General features: G+C 39.0%; 1 protein-coding gene across 3 annotated transcripts in view; it reads left to right on the forward strand.

The window, feature by feature from the left end:
• The first annotated feature begins 4,460 nt into the window (after positions 1 to 4,460).
• Positions 4,461 to 19,691, forward strand: part of SLC12A1 (solute carrier family 12 member 1) — a 101,855-nt gene continuing 86,624 nt past the window's right edge. For all 3 annotated transcript variants that reach the window (XM_018571053.1, XM_018571052.1, XM_018571051.1), the window contains exons 1-3: positions 4,461 to 5,013; positions 15,673 to 15,792; positions 17,425 to 17,500. In XM_018571053.1, coding sequence (XP_018426555.1) covers positions 4,606 to 5,013; positions 15,673 to 15,792; positions 17,425 to 17,500 — 604 coding nt within the window. In that variant the 5' untranslated portion in view covers positions 4,461 to 4,605. The remainder of the gene's footprint in view (positions 5,014 to 15,672; positions 15,793 to 17,424; positions 17,501 to 19,691) is intronic.

Genomic DNA, 19,691 nt, shown 5'->3' on the forward strand with positions numbered 1-19,691 from the left:
CGCAGGCCACAAAATAAGCACACGGTGGGAAAACATGCCAGTGCCAACATGCCACCAGATGAAAACTGTTATGGCTCTCTAAGGACTAATTTACCATTTTGGAAATGTTCATTAATTTCTACCGTCATAGTAAAATTTTAGCTCTAGAAGAAGCATATAATTAGATTTTACATTTCAGTGAGGTCATTGTAGCAAAATAAAGTCTGGTTCCTGTGGGTGACTGAATTTACAAAGAAAAAAGACAAATGTCAGATATTTCAGGTTAATAAAACTCATAGTTTACATTGCTCCTACAGTTGATGCATCTCAACTGCATAAAACTGTATCCTGATTGCCCAGGATACAGTTTTATGCAGTTGAGATGCATTTATTGACCCCTCCTTGCTGAACACTGACCAAAGTGGTTAGCAAAGTGTCAACGTGCATTCTTATCTGTCTAAAGTCTGTGCATGTGCCAGGCAATTGAATAAAAATGACTGTATTTGTACCAAAGTGACACCTGTTCTAGATAAAAAATCATGAAAAAATAGCATTGTGTTATAAAAAGAGTTGTAACTTAGCTAAACTGGAGTGTGTCTTAATATTTAATTGGATGGGAATATAATTATAAGATCTGTACCCAGCATGCAAAGATTACAGATATCGCCTTTAGTTTTAGTGCACCATATAGAGCAACAGTTCCTCTGGTAATAGATATGAACTGTGCCTCTTTCAGGCCAAAGCAGCTGCTTCCAATACCATTAAATTTATGTACACAGATTTTGTGCTGGGCAATGTTTTATGATATTCACATGTTATAAGTCTATTACTATGTACATAAAGCCAAAACTTTTTGCGGGGTGCGGATAGAGAGGTGAGAGGTTATGACTCATGTGGTTTTTATTATGGTTTATTGTATGTGTTCCCATTAGGGAGATCAGCTGTATGTGTTCCCATTAGGAATGCAGCTGTATGTGTTCTCATTAGGAATTCAGCTATTTGTCCTGTTGACCAAAGTCACACGGGCTGAAATTGGCAGGAAGTGCAAAATTTTAAGTTATCACTAGAACGGGAATAGAGAGGAAATCTTTCAATAAGGACACTTGTTTTGGTGACAACTAAGTGGAGATTTGTCTCACTTTGGAGAGATTTCCTCTAACTTCCTGCTGTGTGTCCAGGACATAAAGTTCTTCAATGGGACAAAGATGTCCACAAAAATACCTGACAAGGCTTTAACAACCTCACGTCCATCTAAAAAAGGAAAGACATACTTCAATTCTTGTAGGTTATTAAAATTCAGAACACAAAAATAATGTTACTAAAATCAGAAGCGTAACTAGAAACCCCAGGGCCCCGGTGCAAGAAACCATTGAGGCCCCCCCCCCAATAAAAACATGATTTTGAATTGTGACCCTGGTAATTCTGCCTGCGCTTAGTATGGGGCATTTTCATAAGTACGTGTGAAAAAACCCAGTATTGGCACTGGTGCATCCCAACTTACTAATATAATGTATTGCTGGGACTTGTGGTCCTGCATTGTTGGTGCTATTCTGTATTGCTGTATGATGATTATACAGTAATGCAGAATAGCTCCAACTATCCAGGACTACAAGTCCCAGCAATGCATTATAATGTAAATAATAACAGCTTTTTAACCCCCCCCCCCCCCAAAACACACACACATTTGTGCATCCCTACTTAATAATATAATGTATTGCTGGGACTTGTGGTCCTGCATTGTTGGTGCTATTCTGTATTGCTGTATGATGATTATACAGTAATGCAGAATAGCTCCAACTATCCAGGACTACAAGTCCCAGCAATGCATTATAAGCGGCGGAGGATGGAGCGGCGCTATCTGGAGGGGGGGCATGAGGAAGCTTTCGGGCCCCCCCAACAGGCGGAACGCCAGGGCCCGATCGCAATTGCGACCGTTGCGACCCTGGTAGTTCCGCCACTGACTAAAATCATTAAAGGGTCCGTTCACTCAAAATGAAAGTTTTAGCTTTTGTTAAACAATGGACAGGTATTTCATCTAACGATTTCGTATGTCTCCTGAGTACTCTATCAGTGAGATCTCTGGGGTCCCACTCTCCCTGTTGAATTTTTAATTCATTTTATATTGTAAAGAATCCAAGAAATGCTGACACATGCATAGAGTGTAGAGACCTAGGCCAGAAGGTCCAGGTGGATGGGTACTCTGTTTATTTACTTATGCTTGCCAAAACCTATGATTGCCATAACTCTTGATGAACAAGCTGAAATGTAATGTGTGGTTGCCACAGTCGGGAGCTTTCCAACCGGCATCCCTTGATCAGCTGATTGAAGGAGTATGTCGGAAAATAGTCGGCCAAATAGAGCTAGCAGCCAATGACCTGCCAGCTCTGTTTGGGTATTTTGACAGCAGCCGGCAGCCGCTGCCAGAACACAAAGGAATCAGCAGGAGATTGCTCAATCAATAGTCGTAAGCTTTGATGGAGGAATCGGTTCTATTTTCTTTGTTCAGCTGGCAGGTTGAACAAAGAAAATAGAAGCATGTATACCCGACTTAAGAGTGTCCATAGGCCTTAGAGGACAATCAGATGTCCAGGTATGATTGCTCTCCAGCACCACTGACTCCCTATTCAACCTACACTATCAGGGTTATTCACAAAAGGGTAACGAGTTTGGAGAAGGCAGGAGAAGTGAACAATCTAGGTCATCATAGCTGAACTGGAAAGTGAGTTGAATTGGAGAATTTTTCCAAATGAGCTATTTTGGCCTACATGGTTCACTTCTCCTGCCTTCTCCAAACTCCTCACCCTTTAGTGAATAACCCTGTATGTGTTCATTTGAATTTGCAAGGAAAGGGGAAAGGAAGATGTTTAGTGCCTGGCAGACACTGCCAGTGTCGCTGCCTAAGGGGAAAAGTACCAAAAATGTTTTCTAAAGGTTGTGGTCAGCCAATGGGTATGTGCCTCCTGCATAGAAATATAATTCAAAACTGAAAACAGATCAGACAGCGGTCATATACTAATAACAAGTTCTTAAATCAAAAATAATTATTATATATATATATATATATAAAAAAACAAATACAAAATGTATATAAACAAACTGTAATACTGTATTTAACATTCTTCATAATGGCCTCTCTAAAATAAAATTTGTTAGGCATTTGCAGCTACTCTGTGTAGGCACAGTATGCAATCCAAATGAATAGGCAGCGGATAATTTAATCTCCTTGAATTTTACTGTACTTTATTAACATATTGTTCTGCAGGCGCTAAACTTATTAAAACATTACTACTGAACACAGTAGATACTTACGTCGCTATTTTCCATGATAATCCAGTGCCCTGAATTATCATTGCACTTTAACAATGCAGGACCACCATGCATTAGATACTCAAAAAAGGACAAAGCAAGCTGTATTGTGTCGTGTCAGAACTACTGTGTTAGGGATAATATGGAACAAAATCATCCAATGATTTAGAACACTGAACAAGAGAGATGCTATGACAATCCTATGGCTGAGAGAAGTCTGTGACAACTGCTTTGCCCGCAGGGGGCAAAGTTACTTCTGAGTCTTTGAGGCTTAACAAGGTCTTTTCTCTGATCATTTCCACTACAGTGGTGTGGGGGCTTCCAAAGTTTGATGCGTACATGTACAGGAGTCTTTGGATTCCTGCTATAAAGACTGCTGTGGAGGCTCCCAATGTAAATGCATGTTGCTCAAAATAATGTAATTATTCTAATGGGGTTCATGAGAGCCAAGATAAATTTTTTACTAATGTCAATGTGCAATGCAAATATTTGTATAATGAAACAATCTTTCTGTCTATTATTAATTTACCTGCTTGTCTGCCCTGTCTATTGCCCATATGAAGAGCTTTGCTTGTACTATAAAAATAAATATGTACAGTATGAACACTATGTGTGGGGCTATCTATCTATCTATCTATTTATCTATCCAGGGCCGTAGCTAGGGTGAGGCGACTGAGAGGGGGGCGCAGCCAGGGTTCAGCGCGGCAGTGAGACGTGGGGCGGCACAGACTGCAGCTTCTCCGTTGGAACCCCGCCTTTCCCCCCCCCGCCTGTATAGGCAGAGGCAGCGGGGATCAGTAGAGAAGTGAAGCGCTGAAGCTGGCGGGGGGGGGGATTGGAGGGAGCTATCACTTCTGGATGGTGAAGTGGTGAAGTGGTGAAGTGAGAAAGTGACGCTCGCCCAGGATCTGACAGTGGCTCTCTCTCCTCACCGCTTGGCCACGTCATGTCACTAGCTGTGTTCTTCTCTCTCAGTGTTCCGTTTACCTACTTACTTTAAGTCTAATATATTGACCTACATACCTTTCAGCCTGCCCTTTTGCCAAAAAATATACCTGTAGGCTGATTTGTCTGATAGTATTTCCCTTTCTTTCACTCTTTCCATGAATGCAAAAAAAAAAAACGTGCAACTATATTTTTCTTACAGTGTGTCTGTTTTTCATTACTTTAGGTTGGTTCAGAGTCTGGAAAACCTGGAATCTTGTTGTGAACAGAAACAGTTATAATGACCTTGTAACCATCACACTGGAGGTTCTGTACTACTAGCATAGTGCAAATATTACCAAGCTCATACATAGCAGAACCACAGTGTCAATCACCATGAATAATTCTCCTCACACATTTTCAGACACAGAGCCCATTAGTCCAACACGTTTTCAGGTCAGTGTAGTAAATGAAGGCTACGACAACCCTGCTTGTGAAGGAGATAAAGACCCACCGCAGTACGAGGAAACATCTTTTTCTGGTGAAGACAGCGGCCACAGAATGAATTATGGGCCAGGGAATAGGGAGATATTTAACAATATCCTACACAGTGGAGATACCATTAAGACAGAGGCAGGTTTCCATCCTTATGATACTCACAGTCACACATACTACTTGAAAACATTTGGACACAACACGATGGATGCCGTTCCCAAGATTGATTATTACAGAAATACTGGCAGTGTCTCGGGCATAAAGAAAAGTCGCCCAAGTCTGGCAGAAATCCATGAACAGCAGTCAAAGGTAAGTTAAGTAAAGCAAACAGTCTGTGCTTTATTTTTGCTGCATGTTTTAACAAAATAGGACCAATAGCGGATCAGTGACACAAAATGATTACTCTTTGGTCAAAAAAGGATCCAAAAACTTTCTATAAGGAGGAACAATTGGTGTTTTTTATTTAAAAAGTTTGTTGGAGCAAAAATTACACTGAAAAGGCCCAGAACAACAGCACTAGAGCAGCAGTATGTCTTGTTATTGTTGGACCACATAGGGCTAATATATGAAAAAAACCTTTCCCATAAAAACAGCACTGTTTAGTTTATGTCATACTATAAGGAACATTTTAGTTAAAATGTAGCCTGTAATAAGGAAGTACGGAAGCTGCTACTGCTGAATTCTCCTCCTGAAACTACAATTTATGTTACTATCATGCTTATCCAGTGGCTTCAGACCTTTCTAAGTCACTGACTTGTAACAACATACTTGGAGTCTGTTGTAAAATGCATGCTCGTGCCAGGTCAGTGTAAGTGTGGTTAGAGAAAGCTAGGTAGTTGGTATTTTCAGAAATAAAAACGTCCATACAGTATCTCTCCAAGTAAGTCCTTTATGCAGGAACCATACATTGAAAGCATGCAACCTCAAGCTCAGACAACCCTTCATGCAAATTATTCTGTAGCTCCATAATTTTTGTTACAACACAAACCTAATATCAGTAGTCTCCAACTAGTGGCCTGCAAGCACCTTGCTCTTCTCAGATATGTGACGACCTTTTATTATGAGTTAGAACATTCCCATTTGTATGAATCCATATAGGGGATGATTGGTATCTAGATTATAATAAACACAGTTAACATGTCTGTTGGGAAAGCTCCTTTAAAAAACATTTTCATACCTAATTATCCTGTTATAATATCTCAATCTGGCTGATGAACTAGGAACTCGTTCTCACTTCATACCCATTTTCATTAAACCTCAGTTTATTTGATTGTAAAAGGTAACATAACTGGCTTACGTGAACATTTAATCCATCTGTTAAAATTAAAACCTCATTCTAATCCTAATATTAACAGGGCAGTCCACTGATAACGAACAATTGTTAGTGGATGTTGAAGCGTTCAACCACCTGACAGTTTCTTATATCTCTATCGAAGAGACATCTGCTCTTGGGTTCCTGGGTTTGCTTACCTGCTGTGGCCATTATAAGGAAATCGCCATGTGGGACAGTTTTTTTATTTTATTTTGTGCTGTAGAGAAAGCAACATAATAAAGTAAGATGGGAGGGAACCCCAAAATTCCCAGGTAGACAGGAACAAAGTCAAGAATTATGGCCGGGAGATTTCACTGTTGGAATATCCATGACTTACAAGAGGTCAGGGGCTATCTTCAACTAAACTGTTCATTTTGGGTGGACTTGCCCTTTAAATGTGGGCACGACTATGAATATGCAATCTAATTACATCTTAGGCAAGAAACAGAGACAGTAAAGGTAGTCTATAAATGATAAACACATAACAGTCTACAATACAGTGTACAGTAAGAGTCTTGCATATGACTTTAGTATGTACGTTACAGCTTGAGCTCAAGGACATCAAAATGGCTTTATAAGAATTAGCATTCACAACTAATAAAATACTGGTATAATTCCTCTTAGCTGCTATAAAGGAATATGATTTCAACTATGACAATAGAGGAATTTTACAGGCTAAAGATTAACAGAGTGTAATTTAACCAATTGGAGGCAAGGTACAAGAAATAATGTAACATCATATAACGTCAACTAGTAACAGAGAGAAAGTACAGAAGTTGCTTCATTCCTAGCCATGCGCTTAAAATAATACTTTGTTGAGAGAGATACGCAAGTTGTCATTGATGTCATTGATACTTATTGTTATTCTGAGTTAAGGGCTTTAATACTTTGAGTCCTTGGGGTTGATTTACTGAAGGTAAATAGGTTGTTCACTTTGCAAGGAACGTTACAGTTTTCAAGGGAATTTTCCCTTAGTTTACTGAATGTGATGAAAATACACTTAGCTCAAGGAAAAAAAAAAAGAAGGTTTTTACTTGCACATGATTGGATGATGGAAGTCAGTGGAGCACACCATCACCTCAGTCACCACGTTAAGGGAAAATTCCCTTGTAAAGTGAACAGCCTTTTGCCTTTAGTAAATCAACCCCAATGACTAAGAAGTGATATGCAGATCAGGAGTTAAGACTCTTACTGCACTTGCTGCATGTTTATTCAGGATCTGTGACCCCACTCACATCTTTGTGATGCCACTTGTGTTCCTGAATTGAATGTTGCAATGCTATGTGCACTGCAGTGCCATTATTTCTTAATGGGACCCAAACGCACCTAGCCATTACATATGTGTTGTTTGGCACTAAATCGCATGGTAATCTATTTCCATTTTGTGCGAACAGAAAAGGTGCTTGCACTTCTTTAAGTGCAATTTAGCTGCAGTTAGCCCATTTAAGAAAGACCTACCCTACCAGAGCACACCACAACGCAGAAGTGTGAATGAAGGCTAAGACATAAACTGATTCAAGCGTCTGACAATTTTTTTTGTTTCTGATGAATTCTCGTGCTTATTACCACTCAGACTTTCACCACTTAACTGCCTAATTATTACAAGCAACAAGGATGACTTGCATTGCCTGTAAACATTAGGTTGCTCAGATACCTAGAGATTACCCGTTCCAAGTGTTTAAAGCTCACTAAGATGTTCTCTTTTGTTTTGAAAAGGTTGGGCAAGAGTTATAACATATGTCAGGTTTTAATTGCAGTCAGTGACTTCATTGGGGAGAGTTCCCCTCTTTTTATCCCTGTGACACCACAACAAAAAAATGAAGGGAATGGGAGTCATGGGTACAGACAGCAGATAACAATTTACCAGAGGTTTTAATCTTTACCCACCCTACTCAATGCAAGTGTTTTTGTTGATTTCCCATCAGTTCCTTTCTCTATGAGTCCTTCTCACCAGGAAAATAGAGGTAATCTTCCATGTGGTGACACAGAAAAAAAACTTGACAATAGTTTTCAACCTTCCTACCTATATACAAAAAAAATGTTTGATCCAAATTGGGCTTTAAAACTTAACTCTAGCCATCTTGGCACAGCAAATAGCCCCAGCACTCAATATATCCAGATCACTGCAGCTGTGTGTGTCAAATCTGTACCTCAAGCCTACTCATGAGGTCCACTTCATACCCATGAGTCCACTTCACACCCATGCATGTACACAAGTTATCTATTGTTTTAAATTGTGCTCACCTGGATGATGCAGTGATATGCTAGAACTGTTTTGTGATGCATTGAGACATGTTACAGAGCCTATTGATGACAATGGCATGATTGCCTATAAAATGTGTATAAAAAGCATGAAACACTCACAGAAAAAGGTGTGAATCCAGCCTTAGTGGTACATTTGTAAAGCAGTGACTGTGACATTCACAATTCACTGCTAGTCATTCACTGTATATCAAATCACATTGACCAAGACGATCCATCAATGAGATATTTGGTGATCACATCCACAGGCCCCATAGACTATCAATGAGCATCATCTCGCTAATGAGGTCCATCCTCCCTGTGCTCTTCCATCCTGTAAACCTGCCTCAATATTTACCCCTCTCCTTCCAGATTTACTCCCATAATATGATTTGTGCTATGGCTGGTTCATACTCATGACGCACACAGCAATCCAGAGGAGTATGGACCAACCATAGGAATGAATGCAGCCACAGTGTATATGGGCACTAGGTGCAGGGCCTGGGTGGGACCATTTTTAAGCAAAGGCTGTGGACTCTGGGCAGAAACAGTGAAACCTTCTGGGGTGGTCTGAAGATCATTTTTTCCCATGTTTTACACTGAGGGGGTGTGTAAAGGACAACTTTGTTTGCTTTTCAGTTCTCTTATTGGAGTAGTAAGTTAGACAATTAGTGTTTTTGACTTACATGGCATGCTAAATAGTTCAACTTTTCCCCTACCTTTTAGTGGAGAAACCATGCTCTGTTAGCATCTCACTTCTATGGGAAGTCTATATAATTTGCGTATCTACCAACAATACTTTTTGTTAAGAAATCATAAAACTTTTCATTGCTGAATTTTAAGAAGGCCTTGTCTGCAAACCTTGATGTGAAACTTGATAAACAGTAAACAACAACAAAACACGGTCTACGTGAAGCATAGGGCATTTATTAGGGAAAATATTCCAGGCATACATTAGGCCGAACAGTATAATCTTGCTTGCATACAGGAGAACATTGAACCCATCGCTGTATGAATTTCCATAAATAAAATCAGCTTGGCAGCCCCTGTAAATATAGAAAATACTCATTTGCATAATAGTACAAGCTGAAATGAACAATCCGGCACGTCAATCCATCTTCACCAAGATGATATGTTCTGATGAAGCCAGATTGACAACCCAAATGTTGATTAGTTTACATGAATAAATCTTTTCAAAATTGAATGTTGTCCGAGGCTTATTTTATCTACCTAGGTGCTGGGACAGAGATATGCCAACTGGTATCAGTATACTTATTTTCGCTAATAAATAATGACATCAAACAAGACAGACCCCTGTCTCGGAAGAAAAATGCATTTTTCAACTTTAGCTTGCCATGTGCTGTAGGCTGTGTCTGAAGTTAGGAGAATCTGGCCTCAAGGATAAAAGGTTAAGTTCTTTTCTGAGTTCTGTGAACAATGCTGCATTATTCACAAGAAAACGTCAGCCCAGGTGACAATCATAGACACATTTTGAATGTTCTGATATATGGTTATATTTCGCTTCAAGTAGCTTTTGCACCAAGGCCAAGCAAATAATGCTCTAACTGTGCCAAATGACCCCATAAATTTGACACTTTTTGTGCGCTAAATTCTAAATGAACATTTATAGTGGAAAATGAATCCTACCTACTGTTGGTATAAGGAATGATCACACTATGGGGTTGATTTACTAACCTTATAAACACGCCACGAACAAGTATACACCTCTGTAGTGTGTTCCCTCCCAGCATGATCTATTGGTGGAATCTAGACACCTTTGTAGTGTGTACACACCCAGCAGGTGTGTTGTGCAAAGCCCTGCATGAATTGCAAGGTGATGTTGTGTAAATTAGCTCTACATTGTTTTGCTTGCGTTGATGAATGCAGAAATGTAAATGCATGAGCTAACCATTTTTGTCTAAACTGTGAAGCAGCATTATATATGCATCATGTGCATGATTTTTCCATATATGGCATTAGTGGAAATATGCTTTTAGAGACTTTTTGGTTGATAAATACATTTTGCTGTGTAAAAAATCACACGCACCTAGTGCGTACGTGTGTTTAGGTTAGTAAATCACCCCCTATGAGTTATTTCCTAAGAACATGGCCTGACCCTATTTCTAATAGGTCCGCGTGTATCACAAAATACTTAAAAATCAATGTAATTTATTTCATCTGCGATTTGGACACAATCTACATGAATCACGCAATTTCAAACCTGGGGTGAAAACATAAGACATTACATTTACAGCAGATTTGCTGTACAAAGCAGCGAGAACAAGTTCAACACTTTTGCTTGTCTAGTTTCCACCAGAAGCACCTTCTATTAAAATGTTCACTGGAGTGAATAGTTCCGTAATACTGGATATAGATGCAGGATGTGAGTGTGTTTATTTGATGTATTTGAAACAAACATTTACATGGCAGTATGAAAGAAAAGACTGTAATTGTGTACGGGTTTTTGCTTTGCTGCTGACATGCATTTGTCAAGTATTTTTGAAGGATTTAAAGTTTAAACAAATAGTTAAGTTTAGTTTTTTGTTGTTCCTCATATGTTCCTCTATACAACACAAAAGGAATGCAGTGTGAATGGATGGTAAATGCATCTCAGATGAACCTGCAAGTCATTTTACCAAAAAGCATGATGCATGTGACTGGCTTCTGAGTTTGATGCTCATGCATGCTAACCATAAGTGGAAAGCCACCAGTCCCTTACTACTACATATTAATTTAAGGCAGGGGCAGAATAGAGGGAACATCTTCTAATGGGGATACTTGCTCTGGTGATAACTAAGACAGGGGTAGGCAACCTTCAGCACTCCAGCTGTGGTAAAACAACAAATCCGAAGAGGCAATGCAAGACAGCCACGGGCATGGCTCCCAGAAGCAGATGCATGATGGAATTTGTAGTTACTCCACAGATGGAGTGTAAAGGTTGCCTACTCCTTCTCTAAGATAGACCCTGTCATTTCATGATGTGTCTATGGAGCATGAAGTGAAGGTAATTATCTCCAATGGATGGCAAAAGCACAGTATTTTAATAATTCCCTACTTTACCATTAACTAAAAAACATTTTGGATTTTGGGTTCAAATATTAAAACATAGACTAACAGACCTGAGGTGTGCCTTGGTCCGCGTGGACGTGGATATATTTATATATACACACACACTTTACACTTATTATTGGCATCTCTTCCAGCCATGGCCTCTCAATAAGGCACCTTGGTTTGTCACAGAATCCCTTTAATGGAACTTTAACTTTGGCTCTTATTTACATTTTTGCTTTTGTATTTATTTGAGCAACAGTGATATCCAGGGTACATTAACCCCTAGCACCTGGCAAACCTTGCTTTAGTTTTGGATAGGGTGGTGAAGGGTTAGACCTTCTGTCAGGTTTAAATTGTTAGTTGGAGATTCATCCTACTATTTGTACTGGTAACAGTTGTCACCGAGAAAGAAAGTGAGGGGAAATCCAAAATCTTAGAGTTGCCCCAGAACAAGGGGTTCCAATAGGAACACCTGTTTCGGGAACAACTGTCTTAGAGGGGAATTCCCCTCACTTTGGGAGATTCTCTAAGTTCCTGTTGTGTCTCTGGGACTAGAAATGAAAGGAAACTTACCCAATGATATACAGACAGCAAAAAGATAGCCTGGCAGTAGCCTGACTCTTCCCTACTCTATCCAAAACGAAAAAAGTTTGGGCTATAGCTACGCCTTAATGTAGTAATATTATGTGAAAAATCACAAGCCAAACACGGGATAGCCAGGTGTGATGAGCCAACGCTGTAAAAAATAATCAGTGTAGCTGAACAGCAAATAATCAAGGCGCCATGTTGGATCAAACCATGTAGTTCATATAGCTCCATGGAAAGAACAATGTACAAGATTAGTGAAACATCACACATGCAGCTCAATCAGATACTTAGCTATATACCAGCATTTTCTTGACTTGTCCCAGACAGGTAACAGCCCAGATAGCAAGGGTAACTTGCTACAAACTTGTGGCAGGGTGAAATTGTAATTTTGTTAACTTGCTGCACATATTCCTGGCAAGTTGTAGACTTGCAGAACACTTGCAGCACCAGTTCTAGTTGACACTTTTTGAATTTGTAGCAAATTTGCTTGGCAAGTCTACAGCAAGAGTCCTGCAGGTCTCAGCAAGAGCTCTGCAAGCTCGCTGGTCTGGAGACTCGCAATGCAGACAGACTTGCTGTAATTGTGCAACAAAATTGTGAAGCTTGGCAAGTCTGCAATAGTTTAGCAAGTCATTTTCAAACTTGCAGCTCAATTGCTTGCTATCTGGGAGGTAAGTGTGGCAGGTTAAAAACCTTAGACTAGTGTTGGTCTAAGTGTGGAACCAAAACGAAATTGCCAGATCGTCCTGCAGAACACACGCCAGCTCCACGCTGGTCTTCCCTAAACATTGTGCTTTCCATGGAGCTATATGAACGACACAGTTTGATCCAACATGGCGCCTTGATTGATTGCTGTTCAGCTACACGAATTATATTTTACAGCGTTGGCTCATCGCACCTGGCTATCACGCGTTTGGCTTGTGATGCACTTTATACTTCCTTGGAGCTATATGTACCATACAGTCTGATCCAACTTGGAACATTGATTGTTTGCTGTTCAGCCACATTGAGTACACTCCAAAGTGTAACATCTTGCAGCGTTAATTTCACTGCACCTGGATACCTCTATTCATCACACCTGGCTACCTCAAGTCTGACTTAAAAGAAAAACTGGTATTTTGTTTGTATGGATACATTCATACTGACTTGTTCATATGAATACTTTCTATGTGGCATTGCCATCTGCAGTGGATTATCCTACGGTCATCACAGAATATGGATTTTTCCCCTGCTTTTTCTAATTGTGATGTCACTATTAGTGATATGAGATTACTATTTCTATAGCTTGAATATCAAGTTGTATTTGGTTTATCCTTCTGTCACGTATGATCTTTTCCATATGTGGTCTAGCCAGATCCTCCAGTAACTGGTTTGTGTTCAATAAGGTATAGACAAATTAGCAGGACACATGCATAACATTTTAACTTATATGTTTGTATTGTTTTTTTTTTAATTATTAAATATTTTAAAAAGTTTGTTTGACTGATTCCGAAGGAGTACATCCCTATGGGGGTTATCTTCTTATTTTCTATACATTATTTGGGTTTAATACCCCTTGCAAATTATTCTGATTAGATTTTTGAAGCATTTGTAAATTTTGGGAGCTTTGACCACTTTGGTTTGCCCTACATGGGGACCCCTATCATATATATTTTTTCAAAATAATGAAATACTTGATATCACTGGAACATTTTACTATCTGCTTGTGTGTTCCTATGTGATATTTTTTTACATGAGAAACTCGGTTTCAACAGTTTCCTTCATTATAGAGATCTGTCAGTAGGGTTATGTGTTGCATGACTTATAGTTTTCTTAGGGCAAATCTGTTGGTAAATGAGTAATTGTTACTGCAAACAGAGGAATTTAGAGCACATTAATAGAACATTAGGAAGCGTTATTTATGGTAATGGAGTGTGAAAGCATGCTTTAATTCTGGATATTCTGGAATCAACCGGTTTCAGGTGGCAATAACTGCAGTTTTATTTTTCTTTTGTCAGTTAAACATGGCTGTATGTGCTCTTGCTACAAATAGAAAGATGCATATTCATTAGTAATGATGCATTTGGCACATTTTTATTTATAGCTGCTCACAAACTTTCCCTATTAACTGATTGCCACTTGTAACAACCGCCTTGCATTACACAGCATTGCACAGGTTGTCTTGCTATAGGCATACGAGGGGTTAAACAAATTATTGGCAAATTTGCAGGAGATCATTTGCTAACGTATTATGTTCATTCTACACTGGAAATGGGAAGCGAAAATAATTTCACATTTAATGCAATATAAATACTACTTTAGAAACTCGGGAAATACATTCAATAAAGAGAACAGAAAAAATACTCTTTTCAGGCTCTGCAGAATTTCTTCTGCCTTGTATTTGATGCTGTGTGTGAGTGTGCTTTTTAATTTACACCAGCCCAGTTTATATCCTGTAGAGAAAAGATTTTTGTCAGTTATGTTTTTATATTCTCTGTGAAATGAAGCATACAGCTGTCAAAATGTTATGCACTCTACCCAGTACTTCATGGCTTGGCACAGTCATAATTCAGTAGAATTCCACCTCAGAACTCAGTTTTTTTAAAGCTACCTGATTATTTATTCTGTCCATTTTTTAGGACATTTTACATGACACAACTGCTGCTAACATTTAAAAAAAAAAGACATAAAAATTGAAATAATACTCAAGTGACTTAAGTATATGTAACGTAGTAAGGTTGATTTACTTTTCACTTAGTAAAGTGAATGTTCATTTTGCAAAATGAATGTTTGTAAATGAGGTGAACCTGATTTTACGTTAAATACCCAATCAGGTTCTAGTAAAAATCCTGTTTTCTTTTTTAATGTCCCTTGCACATGATGATGACTTTGTAAGGTGAACATATACTTGCCAAAGTGAGCATTTACTAAGGGAACAGCCACTACTCCTTTGGTAAATCAACACTAGGCATGGATGCCAACAGTCTGGGATTTGCCAGGACAGTCCTTTATTTCTGTCCTCGTCCCAATAATGCTGTTTTGCGGGTTGTGTCCTGAGATCACAGCATAGCCCTTGTTTCAGTTACGGAGCATGCACGGTAGTTAAAAAAAAAAAAAGTTATTAGCTATTGGGATTGGTTCCTGCATGGTTCTTGCATTATTAGATAAAGAGAACACACAGAAAGTGGATGTGATCTGGGTGGGACTACCTTAAATGTGGGTATGATCTGGGCATAACAAGTGTGGGCCGTGAGCAGGGGTGACAGTGTCCCGGGACTGGGAAAAAGATGTTGGAAAGTATGCACTATGTGCAATATATTTATATTTGAAGAATAACACCTCCCAACTTTTTGAAATGTGAAGAGAAAATGTTTAATGTAGTATACCACCGCTGTTATTTATTTAATACATTTTATTAGAGATCTATGCATCAGATTAAAAAGAGGGGCAACTGAGGAGGTAAAAGGTACAGAGGGGGTTGGTTCCAAAAGAGGCACAGTCCCACCAAATGAGGTATACAGTAGTTGGAAACTATGGAATAATTATGTCATCACCTATATTGAGAATAGCGATGTCAGCTATGTAAAATATAACATGTATTTGGAGAATATACTGTTACTTTGAGAATAGTGGTATCATATGATATGCCTTGCTTAATAATACACCTTAAATGGTTTTAAAGCTTTAAGAATGGGTGAAATTAGGTGAAACCTAAAGAATCACCAAGCAATTTATTAATTACTGATTGATGTTTGTGTATTGACAAATGCCAAATTACTAATTTTACTGATATATAGGATGTAGCAGTGGCCCCTGGATCAGTTTCCAATGGAGAAGGTGCCATAAATGATGAAGAGCAGAATGAAGAAGAACAAAAGGGTGGATTTGTAAAGTTTGGATGGATAAAAGGTGTACTGGTAAGCCTGTACATTGAAAAAAATACATTGCCTAGCAACATGAAAGATATCATTTACTGCATGTAATATTCAAGAGTTATGTGCTCCTATTCACACAACATACCTAAAAATAATAATAATTAAAAAAAAATTATATATATATATATATATTTCTTACATTTTAGATGTCTCTATGTAGCTGAACTTTGCAAACTTCTCTTTCAATTTCAGGAATAGCAAACTTTGACTCTCCCTTTAGAAAGTCTAGGGACACAATGAACTTTCTCTCATTAACATACAATGCTTCTAGATCTGTAACCCCTTGTTAGGACAGACTGTATTCACATCTAGTTTAGAATTGATATTCAGATCTTCCAGCACATTACAGACAGGGTTAATTGTGTTAACATTAAATTCCCCATACCCATAGCATTCCTGAGAGAGTCAGTACAGAGAATAACTTTTCTTTCAGAACTGAGAATGTTTCAATTAATTAATTTAATTACATTTTTTAAGTTATGCAATGTGAATGAGAAACTTGTATCAAATATGAAATAGCTGTTTTGCCAAATTTGTCTACAAAAGTGTAAATACACTTTAGCAAGAGTTTTGGTTCAACTAAACATGAAAGAATAAAGAAAAAAGTATCCAATGGACCAGAATTTCAGAATGGTAAGGTCCCCTAAATTTTTATATGCAGACTTTTGACTTTGCCCAACCCATAATACTTACTAATAAACAAAACATATATTCAGTGATTTCAGGTACATCTGATCAATAATGGAAACAGTTAAACAGCTAATCAAAAGGCTGCAATTTAATATATAAAGCATGCAGACATGGATAGGAGGTTTTTTTGGTTGTGTGACCACATTTAGGACTGGGGAGGATGTGTCACCTAAGCAGTTTTGACTGTTGAAGGGTTGTAAGTGCTAAACCTGGTGTTTACAAGCTCTTTCAAACTGCTCCCCTCCTGGCATTTTAATTCACTACAGTATGTTGAGTTTACAGAGAAGGGAGCGAAAAGCAAAACTGTGTTTGAAGCACTTTGTTATTGGGAGAGGTAACAGGAGAATGGCCAGGCTTGTTAAAGCTGGCAGGAAGTTCCAACTTCTCAAACAACCATATTTAACCACGGTACTGCTCAGAAGGACATTGCTGAAAACACAACATACTGACCCTTGAAGAGTATACTTCAGCAGAAAATGTGCCAGATTTAATTGTTGTTTCAACTAAGAACAGAAAATTGAGGTTACAGTAGTATTGGCAACCCCAAAACTGGATGAATATGGACTGGAAACATTTCCTAGTCTGATAAACGTCAACGTCTACTGTAACATGCAGATGGTAAGGTCTAAAGACTCACGGTATGAATCCATGGAAGCATCCTACCTACCGTAAATACGGTAATTCAGGCTGGACATGCGGGAACTGCATATTAGACTTTAGTCTCTCAGCACTGACCAAAAGAATTTAAGTTATTCTGGGGGCAAAAGGGTGCCCTACCTGGTACAAGATAGACACCTAAAAAAGTGGCCATTGTATGTGGTTTGCAGAGCTTCATAGTGGCTAAACTTAAGTTTCTTCTCAAAAGGAATTAAAATGTTTTCTTTCTCCACACTTAAAACCATTTTCCATGTACTTTTTTCACAGGTCAGATGCATGTTAAACATATGGGGTGTGATGCTTTTTATTCGCCTCTCATGGATTGTAGGTCAAGCTGGAATCGGTGAGTATTATTATTTCCCACGTTTATATAGCACTGATGCATTATTCAGGTCTTCTAAATCCTATGACATAAAATGCTGTTCTCCAAAGTGTGTAGTGTAGAATGTTCTCCAAAATTTAGAATCTAATTCTCCTGTCAAACGTATACACATATTAAAGCTAATTTAGGAGGAAGCCAGTTAAACTACCATATTGTGGAAACCTGGGGGAACATTGAAAGAAAATACAAGTTCAATGTACATAGCATCCTTGGTAGAATTCAAACCCAGAATCCATGGCTGCAAGGCAGCCTCCCATTTCAGATTCTTTTAAAATGGGGCCATTCCTCATGCAGAGAAATTGGTTCACTACTGTAAAAATTGTTCATAAATCTGATATTATTTATAATGATGGTTACATTTTTTCTATTATTATTAGGCTTATATAGTTCCAAAACATTTTTTACTGCCTTAAAGGAGAACTATGAGGTGAGTGATTTACACTCATCCTCATAGTTCGAGCCGACGTGTGACAATGAAACTGTCACACGTTGGCTTAATAGATCGGCAAGTGAGAGAACGCATACTGTCGCTCGCTCACTTCTCGATCATGTCCCTGCAGAGAGCAGTGACTGTCACTCACGGCTCCCTACAGGGATTCCCCCCCTCCTCTGTCCGATCCTCCAGTGCTGACTGGCGGAATGGAGGGGGCAGGTACAGCTGGCTCTGCCTCTCGATAGGCAGAGCCAGCTGTCACTTACCCACTTGGTTGGATCTCGACAGTAATGTTGAGATCCGTCCCGGCTGCGGCGGTCTCAGTATACCGCGTGCTGTAGCTCGTGATATACTGAGCTTTGGGTCATGGGAGGACGCTAGTTTATCTCCTCCCGTGATCCTTAGGAGAGCTATGGGGAAAAACACTTACCCCATAGTTCTCCTTTAAAAGATAAGTTGTTTGTATTATTTTTCACTGCTCAGTCACCTAACTCCCACAGTGTGTGTTGCTTTTTACCCCATGCTTTTGTGTGATGTAGAAACTGAGATACAGACTTAGACAGTTCACGCCTCTTCATTCCCGACCACAATCTGCAAAAGAGGCAGCCTCTAGATTGACAGCTCTTATCTCACTGTGTTTCAAGAAAACGTTTCCATCCAGCTCCATCAATTTCTTCCACCATTATAGTCAAAATCAATCATTAATTTGGCCCCATTATCTCTGCAAAACAATTTTGTTTACCTCACATACCCTGCTTTAGGCAGATTGTGCTAACTGTTGTGGGGTAGCACACAAAATGATTTAATGCCTGTCAAGATAAGCCACCAGCACACTCCCACTAATGTGCATATCAGTCTGCCTGAAGCTGGCTACACACTTAACAAGTTGAACAAAATGAAGCAGCCAAACTTTGCTCTGTGGGTGGCCCTGTCTGCCGCCTCCCGCTTGACATTCTTCCACTCAAAAATCATAAGAGCCGGGTGGAGAATTGTCAGCATCCAGTCAGATGCAGGCACTGGTCAGGTAGTTTGATAGCTGGTAGGATCTACTGTCAGAATACAATAGCTTTGGAAAAAAAAATATTTTTTTGTCATGTAGGTGCATGAAATTTATGGCTCATTTACACCAGGATTGATCAGCATTGATCAAAGCAGGGGCACATAAAAAACAATTGTTCTTTATGGGCCCTGTTCACACCATGCATGCGCATTGGTGTTGTGTTGCATAAGAATGCAGCATGTTTGCATTTGTACACAGTGCCATGCACATAACCACATGTCAACGTACTGAAGGGCATCACAACAAGCTGCATTGTATAAAGTTCAATTACTTTTTTTTGTTATTTTAAAGAAAGCAAACAGTGTGATGTGTCATGACAACTCATTGAAATTGCCCTACACAGCGCACACCAGTGTTAAGGACCTGTTTCCACCACCCCACCTGCATTATGCTCCATATAACACGTGCAAGCTAGTGTAAATGGGTCCTTAATTTTGCAGCTAAGTTGGCTAAAAAGAGCATTCTCCTTTTGTAGCTGTTTTAAAACAAAAAACAAAGAATAACACATACATACACTTATTGAATTATGGGTGTTCTTGTGTCAGTAATACTCCTTGACTAATTACAAAAAAAGCTTACAGGCTATTAGGGTTTAACGGAGGATACAGTCTGTGGAAGAGCTTACAATCTATTAGGGATATATATATATATATATAGCA

The sequence above is a fragment of the Nanorana parkeri genome, unplaced genomic scaffold (assembly GCF_000935625.1).
Source record: "Nanorana parkeri isolate BGI_ZX_2015 unplaced genomic scaffold, ASM93562v1 scaffold1661, whole genome shotgun sequence".
Lineage (NCBI taxonomy): Eukaryota > Metazoa > Chordata > Amphibia > Anura > Dicroglossidae > Nanorana > Nanorana parkeri.